The sequence below is a fragment of the Pteronotus mesoamericanus genome, unplaced genomic scaffold, assembly GCF_021234165.1.
Source record: "Pteronotus mesoamericanus isolate MK-2021 breed Mesoamerican mustached bat unplaced genomic scaffold, CSHL_Meso_final contig_42, whole genome shotgun sequence".
NCBI classification, from domain to species: domain Eukaryota; kingdom Metazoa; phylum Chordata; class Mammalia; order Chiroptera; family Mormoopidae; genus Pteronotus; species Pteronotus mesoamericanus.
Genome location: NW_026555157.1, coordinates 5889632 through 5916552, shown reverse-complemented (window position 1 = coordinate 5916552; position 26921 = coordinate 5889632). Strand labels below are relative to the sequence as shown.

General features: G+C 34.8%; 1 protein-coding gene across 1 annotated transcript in view; it reads left to right on the top strand.

The window, feature by feature from the left end:
• Positions 1 to 24175, top strand: part of LOC129073579 (T-cell receptor-associated transmembrane adapter 1) — a 28638-nt gene extending 4463 nt beyond the window's left edge. The window contains exons 2-6 of the mRNA XM_054577236.1: positions 4519 to 4629; positions 13530 to 13566; positions 17590 to 17654; positions 19745 to 19833; positions 23918 to 24175. Coding sequence (XP_054433211.1) covers positions 4519 to 4629; positions 13530 to 13566; positions 17590 to 17654; positions 19745 to 19833; positions 23918 to 24175 — 560 coding nt within the window. The remainder of the gene's footprint in view (positions 1 to 4518; positions 4630 to 13529; positions 13567 to 17589; positions 17655 to 19744; positions 19834 to 23917) is intronic.
• The last annotated feature ends 2746 nt before the right edge of the window (positions 24176 to 26921 follow it).

Sequence of the window (26921 nt, the reverse complement as noted above, 5' to 3'; positions counted from 1 at the left end):
CTATTGAAAACTGCAGGTGACTCAGAATGATTGGAACATGGTGTATTATTGGGTGGGCATAGCAGGCAAGTCCTAAAAGACTTGTAACCTAAAGAAACCTAAAATAACATTTTGTAGAAATAGATCAAGGTAAGGGGAGAAAAGTGTGATATCCTCTATATGTAGGGCAGAAATAGGAACCAGCATCTTCTTTTGAAAGACCTATGTCATAGAGCTCAGAAAGAAGACAAAAGGACAACCTTCTCCAGAAATCACGGAGGAGGGGAATATATGAGAACAGTGTGTGGAAGGAGAGAGCTAGATCCTGAGTGGCAGCTGATGTAGTGTGGATTAAACAAGAGTGATAAATATAAGGTCAGGGCCAATTGAACTAATATGAAAGGGGGCAGACTGACCTGAGAACAGTTTGCTTAGTATTGTTTTAAAACCTTGGACATTGAGGTATCAAAATCCTTTAAAACATGTAGACCCAACAATTCATCTTGAAGAATTTTTACCTAAAAAGAAAAACTAAGATGAGCATAGAGTTTTAGCTAAAGATATTCATCTCAACATTGTGTATATAACCAAATATTAGAAGCAACTTAAATATCTTACACTAAGGAATTATTTAAATAAATTGTGTAAAACCCATGCAGTGGAATGCAAAGCCACTCAAAGAAATGGATGCATAATTTTTAGAGGAAGAGCAGCACACAGGAAAGTAAATAACACTATAGTCAGTATAATTGAATCCTATGTCTCCATCTGCAACAATTTCTACACAGAGAATAGTAAATTTGGAAGTAAATTAAACAAAATGTTTACAGTGATTGTCTCTTGATAAGATTGTGGTTGATTCTTATCTTTTTGTTATTGCTTATCTGAGTTTATTCATTGTTTCATAGCATTCAACATGGATGATGTAACAGTTAAACTTCATTTATTTAAATTCCCCACATACAGTAACTCTAGAGAGTGAATGAATACAGTCTACTTTGGCTTTCTGAATAACCTGAAATACTTTTTCTGTATTTCTGTCCTTTGGGGAGTTAAGAGACTATTGGGGACAGAATTTTATATATAAATGATTAGGTTTCTTTAGGTTACAAGTCTTTTAGGACTTGCCTGCTATACCCACCCAATAATACACCATGTTCCAATCATTCTGAGTCACCTGCAGTTTTCAATAGCTGTCATATTTACCATTTTGTTTCTTTATGTCTCTGTGTACTTGCTCCTTTGTCTGCAATACTCTCACCTTACCCATTCCTAACCATCTTTCAAGTCTACCTTCTCTCTGAAGTGTTCGCTCAATGTTTCCTGTCCCCCATTTTGAGGACATATAATGTGTGCCCTCAAATTGTATTAAAATATGAAAGGACTTAGAACTGTACCTGGACTGTGGTTCCCTAAGTGACATGCACAAGAAGAAAAGTCTTTATTAATAAAAATCATTAATTTAATAATAGAAATCAGAAATTAATTTTTCTGTAAAGTTGCTGTATTGTGAGAGCAAAGAGGGAAACTGAGACCCATCTGACAAGTGAGATAGCATGCTGGCTCCATTTTCCACATGTTAAATCAACCATCTGAAAAGGATTATTACCAAATGCGAGATGGGGATCAGTCTCTCCCTGAAAGAGTGCTTTAAAAATTCCCTTTGACACAGCAATTCTATTCTCAGGAACCTCTTCTAAAAATAACCCATGTGTGCATAAAATGTCCAATGCAGTTTTTTTGCATTTTGTTTATAGGAGAAAAAGAGTTTAAAACATCAGAATGTTCCTCCTAAAGAAATGAGTAGATGAATTATATTACAGCAAATACTGTGGAATTCTATGCAGGTGCTAGAATTTACATACTAGCATGGGAAATATCCCCCAAATACAGTGGCGATTTTTTTAAAAGGCCAATTAGTTTAATATTAGTGTCCCACTTATGTATTAATAAGGGACCTTACATGTTATTCTACATTCCAGTGTTGCTGGAATTTTTAAAATTTACACTCAGAAGACACTTGTGTTTTTTTCAAACTAATTAAACATAAATAGTAAATAAGTAATTCTAGGAATATATGCAGTATAATACAAAACCCAGAATTACTATATTTAAAATCATTAACAAATATTATGTTGTAGAATTCTCATAAATATTTATAGGATTATGTTCTTGATTAATAAATTACCCCCCTCCAAACCTTAGTGTTTTTAAACAAACTAATTGGTAGTTCCATTACAGAAGATGAAAGACTGTTCAACTCTTCTCGATTTTCTTTTACTTTATGTAATATTTAAGAAAAATTAAAGAAAAGAAATTCACACATTTCCCTATGATTATCAGTTAATTTTTCCCTTTTATTAATTAATCCTTGAAAATCGTTTATAAATCATATATTCTATGTCTGGCACCGCAGAGTAGAAGGCAGGAATCACCCTACTCTTTGTGAAACTTACAGTATCTTGAACTAATGTGCTACAAACTTAAAGAGGAGGCAGCAAACATTAGTGGGCAGATTTTCTGGTGTTATAAGAGCCACAGACTAGTTCAAACAAAAGCAATGTATATAAGAATGTGATAGGCAAATTATATGCATATGTACACCTATATCATGAATACATATGTACATTTTATATTTAATCATCTGCATGCCTAGAAAGCAGGTGGACAACAGCGTGATGATTGCAGAGTTGGAGGGTACAGGGGAAAAGTGGTGGTGGACGGGGCCTTGACTTGGGGTGGTGAACACAATACAGTTCGCGGATGATGTGATGTAGAATTTTGCACCTGAAGCCTGTATAAATTTGTCAAACGGTGTTACGCCAATAAAGTAAACAAAAGTTAAATAAATAAACCAACAAATAAATAAATAAATAAAGCCAACCAAAATACACAAGACCACTACAGGCAGTTCAGCAACCACGACAATGTCAACAGGTATTCGAAGGAGATGATCAGCAATTCAAATGTCAAATTTGAGATAATGATTGTAAGTAAAACAGAGCAGCACAAAGAACATTTGGGTTTGGGTATTCTTTATTGGATGTTTTAAGTACAGATTAGGGAAACAAAACTAATTTTCCTCCTATTAAGGCTTTGGTTTTTCTATTTATTGTGTTTAACGTCAGTATTTGGATTTTTTTGAAAGGGCTTAAAATGGTTTTGTATTTTGGGTAGTCACAGAGAGTTGGGATTAGAAGGTACACAATCCCTGTTGTGGCTATTTACATTGCATTTCCTGAATTTTTAATTATGTGTTTACACATCTATGCCCCTTCCCCCCAACCCCAACTAAACAGAGAGTTCCTTGAGAGCAAGATGCTGTTTTCTTTATCTTTGGTGCCCTAATATAGGGCATAGCTTCTGGCACAGAAGAGATGTTTAATTAATGCTTGTTGATCACACAAATATACAGTATTGTAGAATCACAAGTTACTTCTCTGGGGTCAGCATTCATATGGGTATATGACTACTAAGATAATTAACCCAAATATATATATGTATATTGTAATATAAAAGCTTATTATAACTAGGCTCATTTATATTAGGTTAATATATAATTAGGCTAATATATGCATATACTTATATATTATATATAGATATAACTAATTTTGTATACAATAAGTTGTATAACAATAAGTTGTATGTATTATATTATATTATAAATATATAAAATCAAGCTAATTATCTTAGTAGTCTCTCATATATGTGTAAAGATTGCCATAAATAATCAAGGGCAGCTGATAGGCCATTATATCCCACAGAAATCCCTTTATGGCTCAGGAATTAAAAAAGAAGGCTGCACAGAAGAGAAAGGAAAGCATAAACAATTCTCTATTATCCATTCATGGGGATCTAAGTAACATGGGAAAAGCTCTTTATGGCCAGTGTTGACAAAGCTGCATTTCTGTGATTCCAGAATTACTGATTTATCTTAATACATAGTATACTACTGGGAATAATACAGGGAATAAGTAGTTTTACATAAATAATAAAAGCAAGCATGATTATAGTCTAAGGATGAAAGAAAGGGCAAAAATATAGCAAATTATTATTCTGGGTAATTTGGATATTCTTGATTTTGAACCAATGTTTTTATGATCAGTCACCAGCTGCCAAATTTTAGTAGCTAGACTAAAAATATCTTCTTTGTCATTAACACTAAGAATGCCTCCTTTTGCCCATGTTGAATGTAGGAACTTTTACCAATATCCATTCTGAAATCTATAAGAAGTCTTTGTCATTCAATGTTAATTTCTTAGCAGAGGATTTGTCCTTTTTTTTGTGGATAAATACAATAGTTTTAATTGTGAAAATACCCAATTCGAAACATAGGTAAGCAGCTACTATATACATATTTGATTTGACAGCACATTTTACTTTATTTATTTTTACTTTTCATTTACAGTTGACATTCAGTATTATTTTATATTCATTTCAGATGTACAACATAGCAGTTAGACATTTATATAGTTTATGAAGTGATTCCCCCGATAAGTCCAGTGCCTACATTAAGGGTATGTTTGCTTTATTTTACAGCAAACACTGGATGCCAGTTTTATGTCTGGGCAATTCTAGTCTCCTTGGTTTTAGCTCTGGTTATATCACTGATCTTCAATGTTTCCCACTATCTGGAAAAGCAGCGACAAGGTAAGACATTTTGAGAAGTAGCCATATGGGGCCTGCTTGAATTGAGATAGATTCACTGGAAAGCCACAGAAGAAGACAATTTTATAAAATGTTATCCAACAGGCTATTTTTATCTGTAGAAAATCTATTTGATACATTTTTCACCCTATTGGTCCTCTTAATTTAAGAATGTAATCATATTAGAAATGTAAAAGATTCCCAATCTTACTTTATCTCTGCCTTAAGTTACTGAGTAGGAAGAAACTGTCCTGATAAAACATATTTTTCCTCTTCCAATGGAACAACCTATAAAATTAGTCTATTCTAGAACAGCGATAAAGATTGTCTCTGATGTGTGATGAGACAATTGAAGACTAGCTCCTTAACCTTCTACTCAAGCCTACTCAAACTTCTCAGCATCAGTCAGGGCCTCTAAAGAAGGCTCTTTGAGGACAAAAAGGAACCTGAAAAAGCCATAGACGGAAACATGAGCTTGTTTTTAAACACTCCCAAGGTCCAGGAGGGCAGGTCAAGGGGACCTGCCACTGTCAGCTTTTCTTTTGAACAAGCAGGACAGCAGTTTTAACCATGAATTTTACCCTCACTTGCATTATTGAAATAGTGTAATGCCCAGTAAAAGCTCAACCTTTACACAATGTAAGCATTCAATATATATACAACGAATGCATGAATGGATTGGATGGATGGATAGATGATGGATGAATGGATAGAAAAATGATAGTGCCCATCAGTAAATGAGTGTATCAAAAAACTAGTACATTTACACAATGGAATACTATGCAGCAGAAAGAAATAAGGAGCTCCTACCCTTTGCAACAGCATGGATGGAACTAAAGAGGATTATACTAAGTGAAATAAGCCAGGGGGTAAAAGAAAAATACCATATGGGCTCACCTATAAGTGGAACCTAATGAACAAAACAAACAAATGAGCAAATAGAACCAAAGACATGGAAACAAGGAACAAACAGACAGTGACCAGATAGGAGAGGGGAGGGCAATAATGGGGGAAAGAAGGGGAAGAGTCTAGTCAAGGAACATGTATATAAAGGGTCCATGGACATGAACAACAGTGTGGGGACTCACTGAGTGGGGGCAGGGCAAGGGAGAGCAACAGGGAGAATTGGGACAACTGTAATAGAACAACAGTAAAAGAGAAGAAAAGAAAAATGAAAGGTCAACAATTTGGGGGAGGGGTCTTAATACTCAAGAACCAAAAAAAAAAAAAGAATAATAAGGGCAGAACATTTAGGTGGTAATAGACAAATAAAAAATATAAGTACATTTTCTCTTAACAGATGAAAAGAAAGAAAATGAAGTTAACTGAACTAAATTAGACCCACGTGACCAATAGAATTTGCATAAGTCTAATTTAAAACAATGGTCGGATTCTGGGGCAAGTGCTTGGGTCTCAGGAGTGTCTTCTTCAATGCTGATAATGCTAACATAAAGTATGAAGAAGAGCGCATCATTGTCATGTGGGTTTGAAAGAAAATGAGGGACACCAGAAAGGTAGCATAACTGAGGTCACACATCTATTTAATAGCAAAATCATGGATATGTCCTCAGTTTTTCTAATTCTCTGTCCGAAACAGTTTCCACCAGCACGTGCTGCTTTTGCATTTTTGACCAAATGTCCTCAATCAGGAACTCAACACTCTTTTAGGGTCTCTATTATATCGTTTCTATGCCTAAGATAAAAGTTTAGGCAAACAACACTTTTTCATTAATAATGACTTTAGCAATCACTTTAAAAAAAATTTGTTAAAGTTTATATCAGATGCACAAATGACCCATCATCAGGTATCTTTGAAAAGTTTCCTTCCTTTATAGGAAAAGAATGGGCTAAGAGCAGTACCCTTCTTTATATAATCACTTAAAATGAATATATTTAAAATTTTAGCGAAAATAATTTATGAAGGCAGATAATATTTTCACTAGAGTTAAAAAAGGTGAATTGAGAACTATAGAGGTGAAATAATTTAAGGTGTAAACCAGGACAACAATAAGCATCTGAACAATGTTCATTCTTCCATTGATTCTAGTGATAATCATTTGGAGATTTATGTAGGGTCAGGAAACAAGTGAGTTTTCCAATTCTCATTTTTGATCATTTGTATATTGAAATTTATTTATGCATATCCATACCATTTTTCCACCATACAAACTCCTTTGAGGAATTGTTTGCTTATAATAAATGGTTAGCTGATCACTGCTAAAAGACAGTAGCAGGATTTTAATTTTTTTTTTTAAGACAGATTTCTTTCTTTTTTTTTTTTTTGTCAGCTGTACAAACCATTATTGCCTCTGGCATACCACAGTGAATATATTGCCTATAAGCAGTATAGAGGGAAGTGATTTTTTTATTGTTGTTCAGTTACAGTTGTCCCAACATTTTCATTGTTACTCCCCTCTACCCTGCACACCCCTGGTCCCTCAGCCAGTCTGCACCCTGTGGTTCATTACAATGGGTCTTTTATACATGATCCCTGACTAGACCCTTTTTAAAAACAGAGAATAATAAATTGCATTCATCGATGTATTTTTCAAAATCAGTTTCAGTTCTCTCAATTGTTTTTAACATCATGGCTTTTGAAGTCAAGCTGACATTGAATTAAAACTCTGCTTTTAACATTTACCTGGGAGATCTTATACAAGTAGTATAAATTCTCTGAGTTTCAGTTTCCTTATCTACCAGTTGTTATAAATATCACCTAGACTATAGGGTTCTTGTGAAAATCATATAAATACGGTAGTCCCCCTTTCCAATGGGGGATATGTTCCAAGACCTCCAGTGGATACCTGGAACTGTGGATGGTACCAAATCTTATGTATACTATATGTTTTCTCATATGTATGTACCTATAACAAAGTTTAATGTTTATATTAAGCAGGATTGGAAATTAACAACAGTAACTAATAATAAATTAGAATAAATTACAATAAAATAAGGGTTACTTAAACATAAGCACTGCAATACTGTGACAGTTGATCTGATAACTGCGAGAGCTACTAAGTGACTAGTGGGCAGGGAGTGTTTACAGTATGAAAGGGCTGGACAAAAGGATGATTCACTGATTCACAACCCAGGTGGGACATAACGAGGCAGCTCAAGATTTAATTCTGCTATTTAGAACAGCATAAGCAATATGAATTGTTTATCCTGGAGTTATCTATTTAATATTTTTAAACCACGGTCGACCATGGATAACTGACACAACAGAAAAGAGGTACTGTTCTGTACCTCTTAGAAAGTAGTGGGGACTCAGTAGGTCAGTCCGGGGCAGGGTACAGCCCACATCACCATTCTTGGTGGCCCTGGTGCTTTCTACCCTCATTCCACAAACATCTGTTAAGAACTCACTTGGCTACATGTTATCCTATTTAATTTTAATGTCTGTAATTTCAGTGAACATTAGTTCCTCTGCCTTCTCCTCTACTCCCACCATTCCTACGTTCTCTAGGCCCCATCTCACTTCCTGCCCTCATCTCTATTTTATTTAACACACCTGTACAATCACGTCAGTTTTAGCAACAACTGTTGTTCATTTAAGTCACGTAAAGGTTCATTTTAGAGGGTTTTCTGTAAGCTTTCATGGAGTTGATTCTAAACATTAACCTATTGTAAATTATTTTATTTGAGATGTAGTGTATTCTCCTTAGGTGGTACACACAACCCTGGGTCTTGCACTTTATTAGTGTGCAAACCTAAGATTAGCCTTTGAGCAGTGTTTACTTATCCTGTCCCCTTCATTCCTGTCCTCTCCACCTTTTCTCCCTGCTGTCCTTCCCATCACCCCAGCTTCTTCCCACATCTTTTCCCAAGTATTAGTAATAACTGCCTTCCTTTCTGTTACATATGAGCAAAGAGCACTATCTTTCTTTCTCACCCAGGGATTTCAGGCGGATTGGGGATTACCTCTGCAAACTGACTCCTTTTTTGTCTTCTTGAAGATTCCTCCCTGCTTTGTCTCTGCTGGACAGGCCGGCTAGAAGAGATTCCATCCCATTAGCCAGCTTTTCTGCTGCTTGGCCTGGGAATGCAATACTCCTCTACCTGGCCTTATGTAACTTTTTATTTTTGCATCTTTGTGCTATTCTTTGTGGTTAAGAAACTTGCAAGATATGACTCCACCTTGGCAAACAGTCAGTGAGGAAGCTCTGCTTGTGTATTAAATAGCTTACAAAGACAGCCTCTATCCCAGCAACAATGTAGTATCTTCACATTCGATCAGATAGACAAGATAAGCCTCTCCTTGATGTTTTCTGTAGCAGTGCTAAGTAGAAGCTTTGAAATGCAGTTCTTCTTTCCCTCCAAAATAAATCTTTCCTTTTTTATGTGATTGTTGGTCCAAACCTGATCTTTAGGAAGATGATGTTTATTTCTTTTTTTTTTTCTTATGGGATTGCATTCATTTTATCTCCTTTAAAGCAAAAAACAAAAAACAAAAACAAAAACAAAAAACCCCGAAACCAAAAAACAAAAAAAAATCTTCATCCAATCTTTCTTCTCTGCTTTGAGAAGGTTAAAACAAATGTATGCTTTGCTCATACATCAAAGTCTTATCAGTATATCTCCTATTCACTAGAAAATTATGGCATGTTTTTTCACATTAAAAATGTATCAAATCTTTTTTTTTTTTTATTATGGAGTTTCAGCCATGTGCTGTTTTTTCTTGTATTGTGTATGGAAGGATGAACAACTATAAAGGGGAAAACATAAAAGCAAATGTTTGCTCACACCTTCTTAACCATGAACCCGAAACAAACAAGTCTTTGCATCTGAATCACAGGAGAGGCTTTTGAAAACTCACCCAGCTCTTCTCAAACAGAGTCTTGCAAATGTAACTGCATTATAGCTAAATAAGAACTGCTTTTATTGTTTTACTGATTACCATTGAAATGATTAGGGAGCTTTTAAATCATTCCAGTTATTTGTAAATAAACTTGTAAACCCTTATGTCAGAGCAAGCCCTTTTCAGGAGCTGGGCATGCTGACCTTTCTCCATAGCTGTAACCTTTAGACTTCATTACTACTCCCCTTTTTAAGGAGATCATATTCTATCAACTTTTTATAGTAAATATTGTAAAATTAAAACCACACAAGTCCCAAGCATCCAACTCTAGATAGCGCAGTTAAGTCCTAAGAATAGCAAGGAATGTGGTGGTGTCCTTGAACTTTTGAGTTCCCCCCTTCACAGTGCTTCTTCAGCATAGTTGGACCTGCTATATAATTTTTTTTACCTGTTACTCATTTTTATCTTCACACTGTTTTAGTTCCTTTCCTTTTACCTAAGCATTACATTAGTATATTGTATCCTTTACATAATTGCTTCCACTTCTTTTTCTTGCAAATCTTTTTGGTCTAAAACTCTCTTTTGCTGTTCTCCGGTGATAGTACATCCAGCTACCCTTTCCTTCTATAGAGCTGTCCAGTCACCCGTTGCCCCGGCATACTTTCCAGGCACCAGCATTCGCACTCCAACCACCGCCATGGAAGATCCATGTTGTTTCTTAAAAATCTTTGGGGAAATATTTTTACTCCATACTTATTTTTTCTTATTCTATTTAAGTAATGTCACTCTTTATTTTTGTTTTCACTTCTTTATTCTTTACCTTTTCTTTCTATTTACTGTTCAGTTGGTGACAATTCCTCTGCCAAAGGTGAGATTTGGTTATTTCATCCTATATCAAGATTTACTTAAAAATATTTTATCGTTAAAATAGCATCATAATTATATCAATTGTTTTCAGCTGACCCATTTAATGAAGAAACTTTCCAATTCAAATCAGCACAATTAAATCATGGCTTGTTATGTGATATGGATTTAGAATATAGAATATTAAATATTAACTTTGCCATTTCTATGACATTTTTACAAAAATTGCTTTATTTATCTTCTACATCTACTTGCCCAATGTAGACATTTTTGTCCTTACATATGGGTAAACTGAGAGTCAGAGTTTTAAGGTGATGCAAATGCATCCAAGAACTGCTGCCTAAATCCCATGTCTTCTGAATTCTCAGCCTGAATTTGTTCCATGATACATCAAGTTATTCTTGTGTATGATAATGCACTTTAATTCCAGACAAAGCTGAATAATTATTGATTACCTGAGTATAAACATTTCTGTCATGCCAAAAAACACTCCACATATTTGATATTTTCCAGAGTACAATTTTTTGGTCTATATTAACTAATATTTATTCTCATGCTCATTGATATTGTTTACCTTTCTCAAGCTTCCATTAACTTGTTTTGTGCAACACCAGACATCTCTACACTTCTCCCTACATCTACGTGCTTTCATATTCACAAGACTGATCTGAAGGTAGTTGAAAACAACTGCATTTTTTCATATGCAGCTCATGGTAGGGCGTTTCCTGTTGGCTAGCAGAAGAGTATTTTAGATATACCCCCAGTGGATTACATTCATCATTTTAGGTTGCATAGCTGCTCTGTGTATACATTCTGCAAAAATGTCCCACATTTGGTTCTTCACAGAATTATTCAAACACATGGACATGGGACATGTCCACTGTATCTTCCAATGTGATGATTTTGATATGTTATTCCAATAATGTTTCTCTAACAGTTAATGATCTCTCTGGAGAATAACTTAACTCTGTTGCACATAAATCTACCAAAAAATAATCTTCGAGGTTATTTGATGATTTATTCAATTATTTGGAAATATCTGTGCTGGTTCCTTACCAATACAGAGTGTTTTTCACATGTTGAAGCTGAAAGATCTCTGTTTGGTTACTATTGTGTCTGAGTCATTGTCAGAGACTTAGATAATATTGGGCTTCATTTTTATAAAAGTAAGTTCTGCAAAATTTTGGCTTTAATTTAGTGCCAGATTAAATAACATCTAATCAAAATAAAATAAATATAACATTAGATACATCCATCCAGTTCAATATCAAAGAAAATTTATTCATGACCAGGTAATACAGACTTCTTCATAATATTGGTCTTAATTATTGAAACTGTACTCTGAATTTTCCTTAATGTCCCTCAATAATTCATTATAAATCTATTATTGCCTTTCATTTAAAAAAATGTCTTGGAACTATTTTTTCAATTTTGAAAACATATATTTAATTTAAAATAAAAATATTTTCCTTCCACTTGCTTCTGAACCATCACCCGGGTTCTTTCTTTGAATCGGCACGTACTTTTTCATGGGTTTACAGTCCCACATCTACTCTCATCAGCCTTGTTACTGCAGAGCCCCGGGCTCTTTTTAAGAGTTTCTTTTAAAAGCCATTTTGCTATTTTTTAAAAAAATATTAAATTTATTGAGGTGACAGTGGTAAATAAGATCATATTGGTTTCAAGTTTATTCCTACGTATTTTATTCTTGTGGTTGTAATTGCAAAAGAAATTGGGGTTTTTTTTCATTTCTTTTTCTGAAGTTTAATTGTTAGTATATAGGAAAGTGGTAGATTTTTGTACAGTGTTTGGTATTCCGCAACTTTACTGTATTTGTTTATTGTTTCTAATAGTTTTTTGGTGGAGTCTTTAGGAATATGTCATCTGCAAAAAAGTGTCACTTTTGCTTCTTCATCCCTCATTGGGATGACTTTTATTTCTTTCTCTTGCCTGATTGCTTGGTCAGGACTTTCAGGACTATGTTAAATACAAGTGGTGAGAGTGGGCATTCTTGTATTGATTTTAGAGAAAAAGCTTTAAGTATTTCAAAATTGAAGATGTGATATTAGCTGAGGGTTTATCATATATGGTTTTTTTTATGGCGAGGTACTTTTTTCCACACCCATTTTATTGAGTGTTTTAATCATAAAGGAATGCTGTACCTTATCAAATGCTTTTTCTGCATCTATTGATAAGATCATATGATTTTATCCTTTCTTTTGTTAATGTGGTATATTACATTGGTTCACTTATGTATGTTAAACCTTCCTTGTGTCCCTGGAATGAACCCCAGTTGATCATGAAATATTTTTTTAACATATTGTTATATTTGATTTGCTAGTATTTTGTTTAGGATTTTTGCATCTATACTAACCAGAGATATTGGTATGTAGTTTGTGTGTATGGTGTGTATGTGTGTGTGTGTGTGTGTGTTTATTGTTTGTTATCCTTGCCAAGTCTTTGTGCTACGGTTACATTGGCCTCATAAAATGTGTTAGGAAGTATTGCCTTTTCTTCAACTTTTTGGGACAGTGTGAGAAGGATAGGTATCAAATCTTTGAATGTTTGATAGAATTCACTAGTGAAGCCATCTGGCCCTGGCCTTTTATGTTTGGGGAGGTTTTTGATGGTTGTTTAAATTTCCTCATTGTTGATTGGTTTATTTTGATTTTCCACTTCTTCATGATTCATTCTACGAAGGTTATATACTTCTAGGAACTTATCCATTTCTTCTAGGATTTTGAATTTAGTGGCATATACTCAGCCTTTCATAGTATTTTAGTATGATCCTTTGTATTATCTGTAATATCTGTAGTAACTTCTCATTTTTCATTTCTGATTTTGTTTATATGAGGATTTTCTCTTTTTTTCCTTAGTGATTTTAACCAGGGGGTTGCCAGTTTTATTAATCTTTTCAAAGAACCAGCTCTTTGTTGTATTAATTTTTTGTATAGTCTTTTTGTTCTCTGTTTCATTCAATTCTGCTCTAATTTTTATTATTATTTTTATTCTGCTGCCCTGAATTTCACTCCCAAACTACCAAGAGAGTAAATAAGTTATGATTGGCCCACATTAGAGATGATCATTATCTCTAGTTCAAATAATGGTAACCAAATGTTTTGATTAAAAATGTTAACTGATATTGTTAACTGTGTTAAGTTCCACTCACAACCCTTTCTAGAAGATTTAACAAATATATATCAAAACTTCTTCTCATTTGTCTATTCTGAATATCTTTCAGGTAAAATATACAGGTACTCTGAAGACTACATTCCCAGGTATGTAGAAAATAAGTTATGTATTATGATTCCCAATTAATAAAAGAAAGTAATAAATGCTATGTTGCTGATAGGTTGGGCTCAGGGATATAGTATTTGGACTAAAAATAAATGAAAAATGAGTTGTAATTACTTTTACTCTCATCTGAAAATTATAAGCTATAACATTATTATCTGCCCTAGTTACTTACTCATCCTGAGTCAATGAGAGGGCTGGTAAAGAATGGAATGGGACTCTAACTTGTTATCTCTAGGAGTAGCATCAATTTCCAGAGAAAATTATACTAGACTATGATTCAGCTTATACTGTAAAACTGTAGTCTAATTATATATAGAGTTGTATGGCCCTTAAGCATCAAGTGTGGAAAGAAATCTGGCAATACATAATAAAAGTAAAGATATGTTTACACGCATGCATTGATTAGGATACTTTGTGGTATGCTGTTTCTAGGGATAATGTCAACCACTAGAGAAATGTGATAAATCAGCTCTAAAATAATGTGCAGTTATAGGTACAACTTATTCTCTTGAATACTTATTGAGCTAGTTGCTGAGAAATTGTATAGTGCGATACTTTTTTTTTTTTTTACAAAGGGTTTATGGTGTGAGTCATAGTGAAGAAGTTTGATTTTCTTAGGCAGTATATTCTGGCCCAAATGTTTCATTAGACTGGAGATTTCTCTTTTGGATAAAAAAAATCTAAATACAGAAAATTTTACTTCTCCATATCTTTCTGAAATGGTAGACTGATAGACTTAAAGATCTTTCAAAAACACAGAGCTTTCTCAGTCAGTAGGATAAGATTATAAACCTCTGAAAGGTCTGTTGTTTTTTTCTTCTCCGTGTGGAAATGTCTCTGGCAGTTTCAGGATCTGGGCTACAGGCAGATGCACACACACATGCGCGCACACACAACTTACTTTTATAAGTACTCTTGACCTTGGATTCTATAACATAATTTTCAAGTCATTAGCTCAAATCAAGAGTAATTTGCTGACTTGGTTACAAAAATGTAACAAAGAAAATCTGACATAATTATATATAAATTAATCTGACAATTGATTTGATACTTGTCACTTGAAGGGCAATTAAGATGCAATATGATAGTCTCATGATTTGATCATTTTGCTGAAAATTGGGTTGGTAGTTCGGGCATGAAGATGGTAAGAGTCAGAAGGGAAAATTGATAAAATACCCATCTCAAAGCGAATAGCCTCTTAGCTGTAGGGCAAATGCAAAAAAAAGAGGTTGGCTCTTTTACAACATTTAATATAATTCATTCAACAAATAAGAACTTTGCTAAACATAGGGATACAAGGATGGAAAGGTGCGGATTCCCTTAAGGGTTTAATAATTAATCTATTGTAATGAATCTCCATTTAGGCAAAATTTGATTATACAATGCAGATATTATCTATAAAAAGCAGTTGGCATGTTAATTCACACATTCGTGTATATACTTCACAACTTGTCTATTTCTGATTATGTACTTTGAGAGCCAAAATTAGTAATGGCTTTAAATAACATTTATTCACTCATGGAGCCCAAACATATATCTGCTGATTCACAGAATGTATATTAAGCAAATCTAGTTAACACTTACCCAAACCAACTTCTGGAAGACCCTAACCTTGCTCTTTCCTCAATATGACAACTTTCCAGTCCCTTAAAATACCTTTACTTTTATAGAAGTATCTTTCATTTTTATTTGGATATTAGAATGTTACATTTATATCATATAATTTGGGAACTGAAAAGAACAATAGGAATTAAATAGTTTAATTTCCTTGATTTATAGACAAGTATAATACTTACTTGTATCAGAGAATTTATGCCCAAAGTCACCCAGGCAGAAGTAATGACTTTTTAAAAATTGAATTTAATTATTTAATATACTTAGATAATAAAATATGAAGACATTTTTCTAAAAAAGACTTCACAATAAAATAATAGTAAAATATAAATAACAATTTTAAAATATAAACTAGAGAAAATATATGTAAAAATAGGAAATTTGGACCCTAGTAAAAGACAATAATATTTTAAATTGTGGAGTGTAATTAAATGTGCTTATTGGTTAGAGGACTATTTCAGACAGTCTCTGAGCAATGGAGAATCTGATCTAGCCCAAAACTCAGAAGTGCACTGGCCTCTGGGATCTAAGCTTATTTATGAATTTATTTTTAATGATAATTAACCTTCCATGTAAAAACACTGCCAAACACTTGTGCTTGGAATTTATTAAATATCTGCAATAGACTGAAGCTATTTGGCATTTATAAATATCATATATATAATAAGTATCATATATATACATATATTAATTTATTAGGTAAGTGCTTCTGAATAATATTTTATTTGAGATGATTAATCATCTGAGACCTGCTTGTAGACTCAGGACACTGCATTATAAGTCACATCTTATTTTCATTCATAAGGAAAGAAATGATATTCATTTTTTCAACATGATTTATCATTTGCAGATTGTATCTGCTGTCTGTGTGGGCTAGGAAAATAGATGGATTGCCTTATTAAAAATTCTTTACCTTTTGTTATTATATTCTCTGCATAGCCGGAGGAAAACCATGAGCAGGGTCCCTTCCGTATCACAATATTAAGCTATATTGAAATACAGATAGAAAGAAGGGGTGCGAATGAGTTCCTTTGTTATAAGATAAGCAAAACACAGGCCCGCATCTGGGCTTTTCAATCCATTTTACCTAGATATCATTTGATCTGTAATTTTTTTAAGGACATCTACTTGCTATTTACATTTACTGTCTTCTTTCAGAAGCATGGCTAGTAATATAGATGGTACGCCTTGAGCTAAGAGTTCTTTTTTCTTTTGTTGCAATTCCTACCAGCTGTCGGTGATACGTGATATCAAAGTTAAGGCAGTTTTCTGAAATGTCACTCTCACTACCTGATGGGTCTCTGTTCTTACACCGCTATTGTGAAAGCTGGTCTCCAGGACCAATTTTGCTGTCTTGTGACAACGGTGGGATGTGTGCTGTAATCCTTAAAGGATTACTCAGATGAGGCTGTAAGGAAACTTAATCAAACATCAAGAGCAAGTAAGATTCAGGGCCTTAGGGCCAGACTTGCATTACAATCCTAGCACTGCCAGCTACTGTCTCTGCGTCTTTGGAGAATTTACCTCTGTGAACTGTGAATTCCTTATATGCACAGTGGGGATAAAAACAAAATGCGTCTGAGGGTTGAATGCACATGGGCATAAAGAAAAGCTTTAATAATTGGTAGATAATGTTGATATTATGCATAAGGTTAGGGAAAATACGCTAACCTGTCTGAATCTTAGGCTTCTCACCTGTAAAGTGGGGAGTGATAATAGTATTTTGGTAGAATTTTGCTGGATCTTTGATATAATGTATGTAACTCAGCACAGCATGAGTGTAATAGGCAATCAATCATTTTATTGCATCTGCCAATATTTCTTTGGCTTTTTACTTTTTATACATCCCTGTCAATTAATATTTACTTTGTAAACATAGTTTTAGGGGATTGTTCGGAGTGAAAGTCTGGTCAAGTAAAGAGGCAGTACATCATGTAGTAAAAGCACAGATAACCTAGGTTCTAATCCCAGTTCTGCCCGTTACAACTCTCATGAACTTTAGCAAATATATGACCTCTCTGGGCCTTAGATTCCTTGCCTTTAAGATAGGGATACTTTAGTGCTTATTTGGTCAGATTATTGTAAGAATTAAATAAATGAATATATAAAATTCACTTCAGGTAGCAACTGACAAACAGGTAAGTACTAAATAAGTACTTGCTATCATTATTTCCTGAGAGAGTTCCAAAAAATAACTAACACTTCAAATTCATACACACCCTGATGCAGCCATGCTCTCACACTTGGATTCACTCAGTTGTGCATAAACATATCTACCTTGATTGGCCAAGGCTGAACAAGAACAAGTTTACCCAATGTCAAATTTAACTGAGAAATTAGTTAAGAACTATGTGTAAAGTGGGTTCTAATGTTATTTTTCCTTATTATAGGGAGGATGAGTATTATGCTGAAGACATACCAATATATGGTAACTTAGATAATGTGGTGGTCCCAGGTAAGTTTCATTTATTCAGAAATTAATTTACCTATAAATCAATACACGCCTCCCCCCCCCCCCCAGTTAATTCCACAAAGAATTTGAGGTGGCTTATTTTTGTCATAATATCATTTAAATATTCCAAAGATAACCATAAATTCAAGTATGTTTAGCATATCATTTAGTATGTATTTCCAAAACCACACATCATAAATGTGTCACAATATTAGGTGTAAATTAACATCCTGTTTCTGTATGCCTTCCATTTCACTCTAGTAGTAATGAGAACACAGGAAGACTCTATTACATGAATTTTGACACACATAGAATTCTCTGAAATACTATTTCTAGAACAGAAAATAACCCATCCAGGGAAACAGTGCTTTATGCACCATATACAAAAGCAAATCTATAGTGAAATATCTAAAATAATAAATACATTTTCTGGTTTCCCTTGTTTTAACTCATTCTCTGTAAGCACAGAACCTGGGGCTATTTCTACAGTGGGTAGGGAGAGAGAAGACCTAAATCATCCCTGAGTGGGTTATATATTTTTGTTCTTAGGTGACAGACACTCATCAATTCCCAACATGTTATTACTTGAAACATCCCAACCACCCCCAAAAAATACCCCACATTCCTCCAAACAGACAACTGCAATCTGATCCCAGAGCTCTGATGAGAGAAGCCGGGAGGGTAATGCCAGCATTTAAGGCCACCCTTGCTTTACAAACACCTCACTTATTCCACAGCAGGAGAACTCGGGCTGAGCCCCTGTGGATTTCTGAGTCTCCAACACAGAGGTTTCCAGGAGTGGACTAAACTGATCTGACTCTCCATATAGCAAAACAGTGTGGAATTCTTTTGAAGTTAGGAATGTGAGAGTGTTATAGAATTCAAGAATTTATAGAATTATTGTCTATCTTCCATTGTCAAGTACCCTCTAATCCCTGCACTCTGAAGAATGAGGAACTGCTTTTCAGGAATGAACTATTAAAGCAAATTTGCCCTCCTGTTTCACCTTGCAGAATCACGGCGCTCCCCTATAATATTTGAGGACTCCCTTTCTTATGTACCCGGTGCCTTGAAGCCCGCCATACCTGTAATTATCTCCATATTCAAGTGAGCACACAGGTCACTCCTGCAGGTTCCGATTTAGTATGTGTAGGATAAGGCGTAGGAATCTGCCATCTAACAAACCTCCCAGGTGATTCTAATGCATGCATTCCACGGACTAGGCTCAAGAAATACCATCCTAGGGACCCTTTCTTTTGTGGTGTTTTCAGAAAGGGTTGAATAATGATGAGGTACCTTGTATTATAGTAAAGATACTATTTTTATTGTGTTCAGATTGGGGCAGTTCACAGTTCTGCCAGGTTACTGGCCATCCTACCAGTCACTAACTCTCTATCCTCTCCCTTTTAAATACATGTCTCTGGGGTAAGAAAGGCATGAATGATTCAATAAGCGCATCCTCACAGGCTGAAACGAGTGCCTGTCTGCCGGCTTGTGGACACTGCACAAGATCTCCAAGTACTTAAGAGTCAGCATGAGACAGCCCGCCTTCAGAACAGACTGGCTGGACTGTCCTGTCACTGATTTATGGAACAATTATAATCTAGACCACATTTTTCAAAATAGGACTTAAGTTTCAGAATGCTTCGGGGAAGTTTCTTGTTCACAGAAAAACACTACCAAATTGTATGTAATCATCAATGCGGGCACACTATGCATTATGCTACCATGCATCATTTGCAATCATACTTAAATAGAAGAGAACACAGGCAAAAATTTAACTCATGGGATCTCTAAAATATCTAAATGGTAGTTTGAGATTGTCATTGCCTACAAATGACTATGGTCTAGTCCTTATCCCAAGTGATCTCCTTTTGTCTTACTGTTAACACTGTGGGGCAAAGACTTCACCATCTGACCTGCAGAGAACAGTTAGTGCGTCCTTATCTCTTTGCATCTCCACGAAAAAGACAAATTAAATGATTTTTGTGAATTTCACATTTACAGCTAAATATTGTTCGGGTCATGTATTTTTACTTATGCCAGCATATTTTGTTTTTCCATTGTGAATCATCATCTTTTCAACTCCTAAGAACCAACGGATGAAAATTGCTATGAACAAATGAAAGCCCGCCCAGAGAGATCTGTGAATGAACTGCAAGAAGCCACCCCACCCGCACAGGTTAGTTCTGTTTTCTATGTCAGGTGTCAAGTTTAGTCTAGAGCACAGCACAGCCACAGGTGTTGAGAGCAGAAAAGGAATGCGTTCTGATGCACAACTGAAGCAGCTGTTAGGAAGTTTGCCACCTGAATGTGTTGTGTTCTAGGACCTGATCTCTAAAGGGAAGCTCAAAGGCAGGTAAACATTACTTGGACACACATTCAAAGAGTCAAAATTGAGTGCAATTACAAAGGCAATAGATTTAAATGGAAAAGTTGATTCTCTTCCTACATAATCAATTAAGCATTTTACTTTCAGATTGAAAAAATTGTGTCACAGAGATAAATATAAAAGTTGACACATGTATAATGCTTAAAGGCCTAGATGTTAGTAATTTATGGGGAAACAGGGAGAGAGAGAGAACTTTAGTTCAATGGTAAATTAGCTGGATAGAAAAGACCATCCTTCTATTTAACAGGGCATGAGCGTAAATTTTCATACAAGTCCTATGTCTTTGGTCTTGCAGCAAGAGATTTACACACAGTAAGTGGGGATAAGCAGAGTGATAGTTTAAACAAAAACATATAAAAGCCCTAGAAGAAATGAATGGTTTCTTCTTTTTCTACCACAATAAGCTCAACCTTCTCAGACTGACTTCATCAAAAGCCTTTCACAATTCTTAGTCTACCTGCTGCTAAAGTATAAGTTTACTTAAAATAGTTCTTATTCCTTCTTCTCCTCTCAGATTTTGTTCCTTCAATGATGTGCACTCTTGCTACCATCTAGAAATAGCCATGGGGCCAGTACTTCCAATGCAGTTGTTATGTGTTAGGCCTCGTTTTATGTCTTTATATGCATTATCTTCTCAGATTCCTATGAGGGACGCAGCACTATTGGAGTTGCTTTATTTGAGTTGCATTGAGTTATTACTAAAGTGGAAATTTTGCAAAACCTGAAAATGTCTTCAAGTCTGCTATTTTATAAATTACATCATCAAAGATACTCTAAGGGGATTAGTTTTTATTCTATTACATCCTCCTCACAAATTTAGTTTCACAGATTAGAAGTAATTTCTTTATATTCGCTTAATTCCATTTTGTTAGAATGATCATTATCTTCAAACATACTGCCCAGTTTCCTACTCCAATGCTTACTTTGTTACTATAGTCTGTTACAAAAGTATCAGGAATCTGCAATATTGTGCATAAAGCTTGATGGATGAAGTGTTTGTTGGAAAAATGGAAATAAGTTTCTTGCCCTTCGAAAATAATGTGTACAGTTCAGAACTTGTAATTTCAGTATCTCAATCTTCTTTTAACCCGGAAGAGTTTATCAGCAAACCTACTAATAAAATGAGCCCACAAGCATTCTCATATCCTAAAATATTTGAGGGACACAAATGTGAGCTTGGTCCTTTCCTCTTCATGTCAAAATCTCTCATCAGTCTCTCCTTTCCCTCTTACGTCAGAAATACGCTCTCTCCTTTCTAAAGCCAGTACTGCTCCTTATGCTCTTGACCATTTCTCTCATTTCTTTCAAGGTCTTAAACATTAAATTATTTATCTCCATTTTTCACTTTTTAAAACTATTTTTCCATGGCTGGGTGGCTCATCCCATACACCAAAGAGTTGCAGGTTTGATTCCCAGTAAAAGCACATACCTAGGCTGCAGGGTTTGATCCCTGGTTGGGGGCATATGGGAGGCAGCTGATTGATGTTTCTCTCTCACATCATTGTTTCTCTCCCTCTGAAATCAACTTTTTCAAAAAACTATTTCTATATACCTACCAACATGCACAAATCACCCTAATACTTAAGAATAAAACAACAAAATTTGACTTCAACTTGTTTATCTCTCTGACTCCTACACTGATTTTTACTTTACTGTTTTCATTTCTCTCCACAGATAACCATTCTTTTACCCCTCGCTATATATATTCTACCCATGCCCTCAACTAAAGTAACTTTGGAAATCACAAGTGACTGTGCCATGTACAATTTGTAGTTCTTTCCCAGGAACACAGTTTTTGAACTCTGCAGCACTTGACAAAGTTGTCCAACTGTTGATCAGATGCTTTAAGTTATAAGGGCAGAAACCCAATTCAAACCACTTTAGCATACGAAGAACACTGCCGGCTCACATGACAAGGAGCTATATAAGGGTGTATTTTGTTTTTGAGGTGACCAACTGTGAGGACTCTCTTCGTACCTCCTCCCTCCCTGCTTCCGTCTGTGACCTATTTCGTTCTTTTCTTTCACCACAAACTCCTCCACTGAGGCTGGGCAAGCCACTGCAAGTCCCAGATTTTCTTCCTCTCAGCTCCAGGAAACAACACATGTTTTATTCCTTGCACCTGTACATCAACCCCAAATGTGCCATATAATTGGTTCTCCTGAAACCACATGTCATCTATTCTTGGGCCAACTTCTGTTGCCAGGGGGAAGGATGGTGTGGTTGGTTCCAGCCTAGGTCACATGCTTAGTTCTGTGCTGGCCCTGCAGCACTTTAATCTAGGACCAGCTAAGGGTGAGGAATTTCCCAAAGGGAGATGAAGGGAAAATTTTTTTATATTAAAAAAATAGAACAAAGTGCTGGACAGACGCAACAGATACCTATCCCTTTGCAATGCTGAGTGTCTTCTGGTTATTTCTGAACATCCGTGACATCTCCTTCTCTTTCTGCCTGAGCAAAGACAAAGGAGTTAAATGCACAAAGTGTATTCAGGGAGCAGTGAATTGTTCAGTTTGCCTGACATACAGAGTTTTTGCAGGGGAGTAGTAGGAATCCAAATTTAAAAGGTGAAGCAGTATCAAGCATGGAAAACCTTCAATGTCAGGACATGAAATTCAGACTTTAGTATATAGGGTAAAATTTTGGAGAGAGGATGGTCAAAATATGAAAATTTTGCCGTACGAAGATAATTTGAATACAATATATAAGTTCACTGGCAGAGGGAAGAGACTAGAGCAAAGATACCAGTTAAGCAGCTATCACAATTTTCTAGAAATGGTTATTTTAGGAATAAAAAGTCAGCCAAAAATATCAGAGAAATTGTAAGTACAACCATCTTTTCTGCTTGGTAGAAAATATAACACATTTAACATTTAACATGAAAATGAGTGGAGGAGGGAGAGTTCAGTTAATCCAATGTTGCTTCCTTACCCCTGCCCTCACAAATTGATATAATTTTGGCCTAATCATAAAGATAAATCCTTAATACAGAAACTTTTGGTTTATTCAATAGCTGTCCCAAAGTTTTATCCTGTAAATTCTAATAAATATAATCCCATACCTTACTTTTGGACAATGGTTATAGCTTCCATATATATTACCTTTATTTACTCATAACACTGTAATTTAGTTGCTTTCATTTTATAAGCAAGAAAATTGAGACTCAGAATAGTTTTTTAAAACAGCCCAAGATCCCATGGTTATCACATTACAGAGCCAGAATTCAACCCTCAGCTTTCCATCGCCAAATTCAAGGTCTTGCCTTTCAGCCTATTGTTTCCCCAAGTTTCCCTAGTCTCTAGCTCTTCCTGTTCTAGTACTGACCCAGCACTAGACCAGAGAGAACTACCAAACCCTCTTAGATGTAAATAAATATCTCTAAGGCCAACCCAAAATAAGCTCAAAGGGAACCTGAGGGGTAAGCAGAAGGAAGAAAATAATAAATATGGGAAATGTACTTTTTGCCAAATACTAGTCATATAAATCGACACTATTATTTTTATAGTTCTGAATCTCAAAACTGTAGAATAATTGGGGACTTTTGTGGAAACCATTAAATGACCAATTATTAAGTTACTTGGTAAGAGCAACTTAGGGCAAGCGCTCCCTAAGGTAAAGGAAGGGGAGAGGCTGGTAAGAGTCCATCTAAGTATAGGAAAGAAATAAAACTACACAAGCAAAAAGTTTATATAAGCACTCTTTTCCACTAAAAAGTCTTGAATTGACTAATACTTTTTATCATCATTCTGACAAATTTGTCAGAATCAGGTAGGTGAAGTCCAGAAAGCAATCTTCTTGCTTTTCATAGTGTTTTCCTATGAAAAGTGTTAAAAAATGGACTAACAATGAAAAACTAATATGCTTTTCTTTTTAGGCAATCAATGAAACACAGATGTTTTACGCCCAACTGAATCACAACTATGAAGGGAAGCGCAGAAAGCCCAGGAAACAAAATACTCATTTGTCAGAGAAGAATGGAGAGGAACTGTTACATGGAACAAATGCCGGCCTTCCTAAGACTAGCCTGGTAGACAGTTTCCCACCTGACAGCCAGGCAGTAGAGGAAAACATTCATGATGATCCTATTAGACTGTTTGGATTGATTCGTGCAAACAAAGAACCTATAAACTAGCTGGACTGTGATTCAGCTCTTAGTGAAGAAGATTGTGAAGGAAAACAAGATCTCTACATATGACACAGCATGATTTGAGAGAATAACAATCCAACCATTTGTTGGTGGGATGGTGGTGTCCCTCTCATCCAGGGCTTACGTTCTTGGACACTGAATGTAATGTCATGAAAATTGTTATTTGAATTAGTTATTTGCATTCACTTTTAAAAAGTATAACAGAAAAACGTAAAATAAAATCAAGTTTGTAAACTGAGCTTGATAACGTTGCAGCTTTACCAATAATACTTAATGCTCAGTGAAATAAAATCAAAAATATATTTCAAGCATTAAGTGTGTTCTGGACCATATTGGAAGAAGAATAAAAGTCAATTTTTAAAAACAATTTTACTTTTCTAACCAAGTTGAAACATGCTAAAATTGGAAGAAGTTTCTTTTTTATCTTTTAATTTTTATTGAATGAATTGGGGAGACATTGGTTAATAAAATTATACAGGGCTCAGGTGTACAATTCTATAATATATATCTGTGTATTGGCTGTGATGAACACATACCAAGTCAAGTCTTCTTTCATCTCCATTACCCCCCATTTACCCTCTTCTACCTCCCCCCACCAACCTCTCCCTCTGGTGAACATTATACTGTTGTCTGTGTCTATGAGGGTTTTTAAAAATTCCTTTCATTTTTTTCATCTTGTTCCCAAACCTCCACCCCTCAAAGAACTCTCAGTTTTCTGTATCTATGAGTCTGTTTCTATTTTGTTTATTCTGTTCGTTAGATTCCACATATAAATGAAATCCTATACTACTTGTCTTTCTCTGACTGGCTTATTTAACATAGCATAATACTCTCCAGATCCACCCATGTTGCCACAAAAGGTAAGAGTTCCTTCTTTTATTACAGCTGAGTAGTATTCCACTGCGTAAATGTATTAATGTATTACATCTTTTTTATTTGTTCATCTGCTGATGGGTACTGGGCAAATCTTGGCTATTGTAAATAATGCTGCAAGGAACATAGGGGTGCATATACTCTATCAAGTCAGTTTTTGGGTTTCTTCAGATACATTCCCAGAAGTGGAATCACTGAGTCATAAGGTAGAAGAAATGTCTGACTGAAAGGCATGGGAGACATTCAAATACATTCCTAAGAGAAGTGGGTTCATCTTCTTAAGAAGTATTTTTTCCAAGTAGAAATATATTTATTAGTTTTAAAAATTATTATAAAATTAATGCATGTTTCTTGTAACAATAAACAAGCACAGCATAAAAATATTTAGAAATTCCACTCTTCAGAAATAATCATATGAGCAGTATCTTATATATGCTTCTAAATATTTTTCTGGGCATGCCCATGTACGCATATCAATTATTGTTTTAAACAAAAAGGGGAGTGATTACTGTACACATGTTATTTAAAATTTTTTCACTTAACAATATATTGTGAATTTATTTTCACTGTGATTTTTAACTATAACTTAATACAGTCATATATTTTAATTTTAATGTTTGCATAGCATCTCATTGATGAACATATCAGAATTTATTTAAATAATTTTGAAGTACGTTTAGCTAATTTCCAACTTCTGTTTTCTGAGTTTACAAATGATATTGTAATGACAACGCATCTCCACACATGTCTGGTTGTCTGACTTCTTGTGTAGGAAAGGAATTGCTGCTTTAAAAGATGTGCCTATTGTGAATCTCTATAGAATACATTACTGAAAGGTCAACAGTTTGGTCAAAATATGTGTTCAGTTTAAGTTCTGATAAGCACTCCCAAATATCCCTCCAGAAAGTTATTTTAAAACATTTATTTTCAGTTATCTTTCTCCATTTGGAATAGGAGTTTAATTGGGTCTCAAATCATCACTAACCAGGATAATTGGGCTGTCAGTCTTGCCCTCTGACCAGAGCTTAATGGATTTTAACCATTCTTTCTTCAATTCTGTATTGAGCTCTCACTGTAACTTAGGCATGAAGTTAGATACTGGTATGTAATGATGAGGGAAACTTATAGAGACCCTGCCCCCATGGAACTTGTAGGCTAGTAGAAAAGACGAGTATCAGGTTAACAAAACAAGTGTAGCTACTAGTAGTAAAAATACTAGTAAGAAAACAGAAGGATGAGAAATAATAATGGGGAGAAAAGCCACCTCTGAAGAGGAAAAATTTAACCTGAGAACTGAAGAATGAGAAGGAGTCACCCATGTAAAGAGAGAGGAAGGAAGGGCACGGTGTGTAAGAGTTCTATCCACATTTGTAAATGCCTACTTCAGTCAATAATTGTTTCCCTTATGAATCTGTATAAAATTAAATGCCAATAATTTAAAGTAAAATATTTGAAGTTGTCCACAATGCCATAGGAAATGCAAAATATAGTAATATCAAAGGGCAGAAGAAAAGGAATCACTTTTTTAATTGCAGGGAAGAACCAAAAACACCACAAGCTATAGAATTAGTAATTAATTAATAATGACTTATTGACTTTAAGTTTTCCTCTCAAATTAAAATATTTTGCTTTCATATGTTTATATTATTTTATTTCTCTATATACCATCGTTCAGTGAAAATAAAGTTTGATTGTATTTTCAGCAGTTATTTTTTCCTATAAATATTTTACATCATTCACTTACATTATTTTCCTAGCCCCCAAAGATATTTAAATTTTTTGCTTCTGGTTTATACCATTTAAATTCCACTCAATAACATTTTTAGTTTTATGTATTACGTATATCTAATGCTGATAA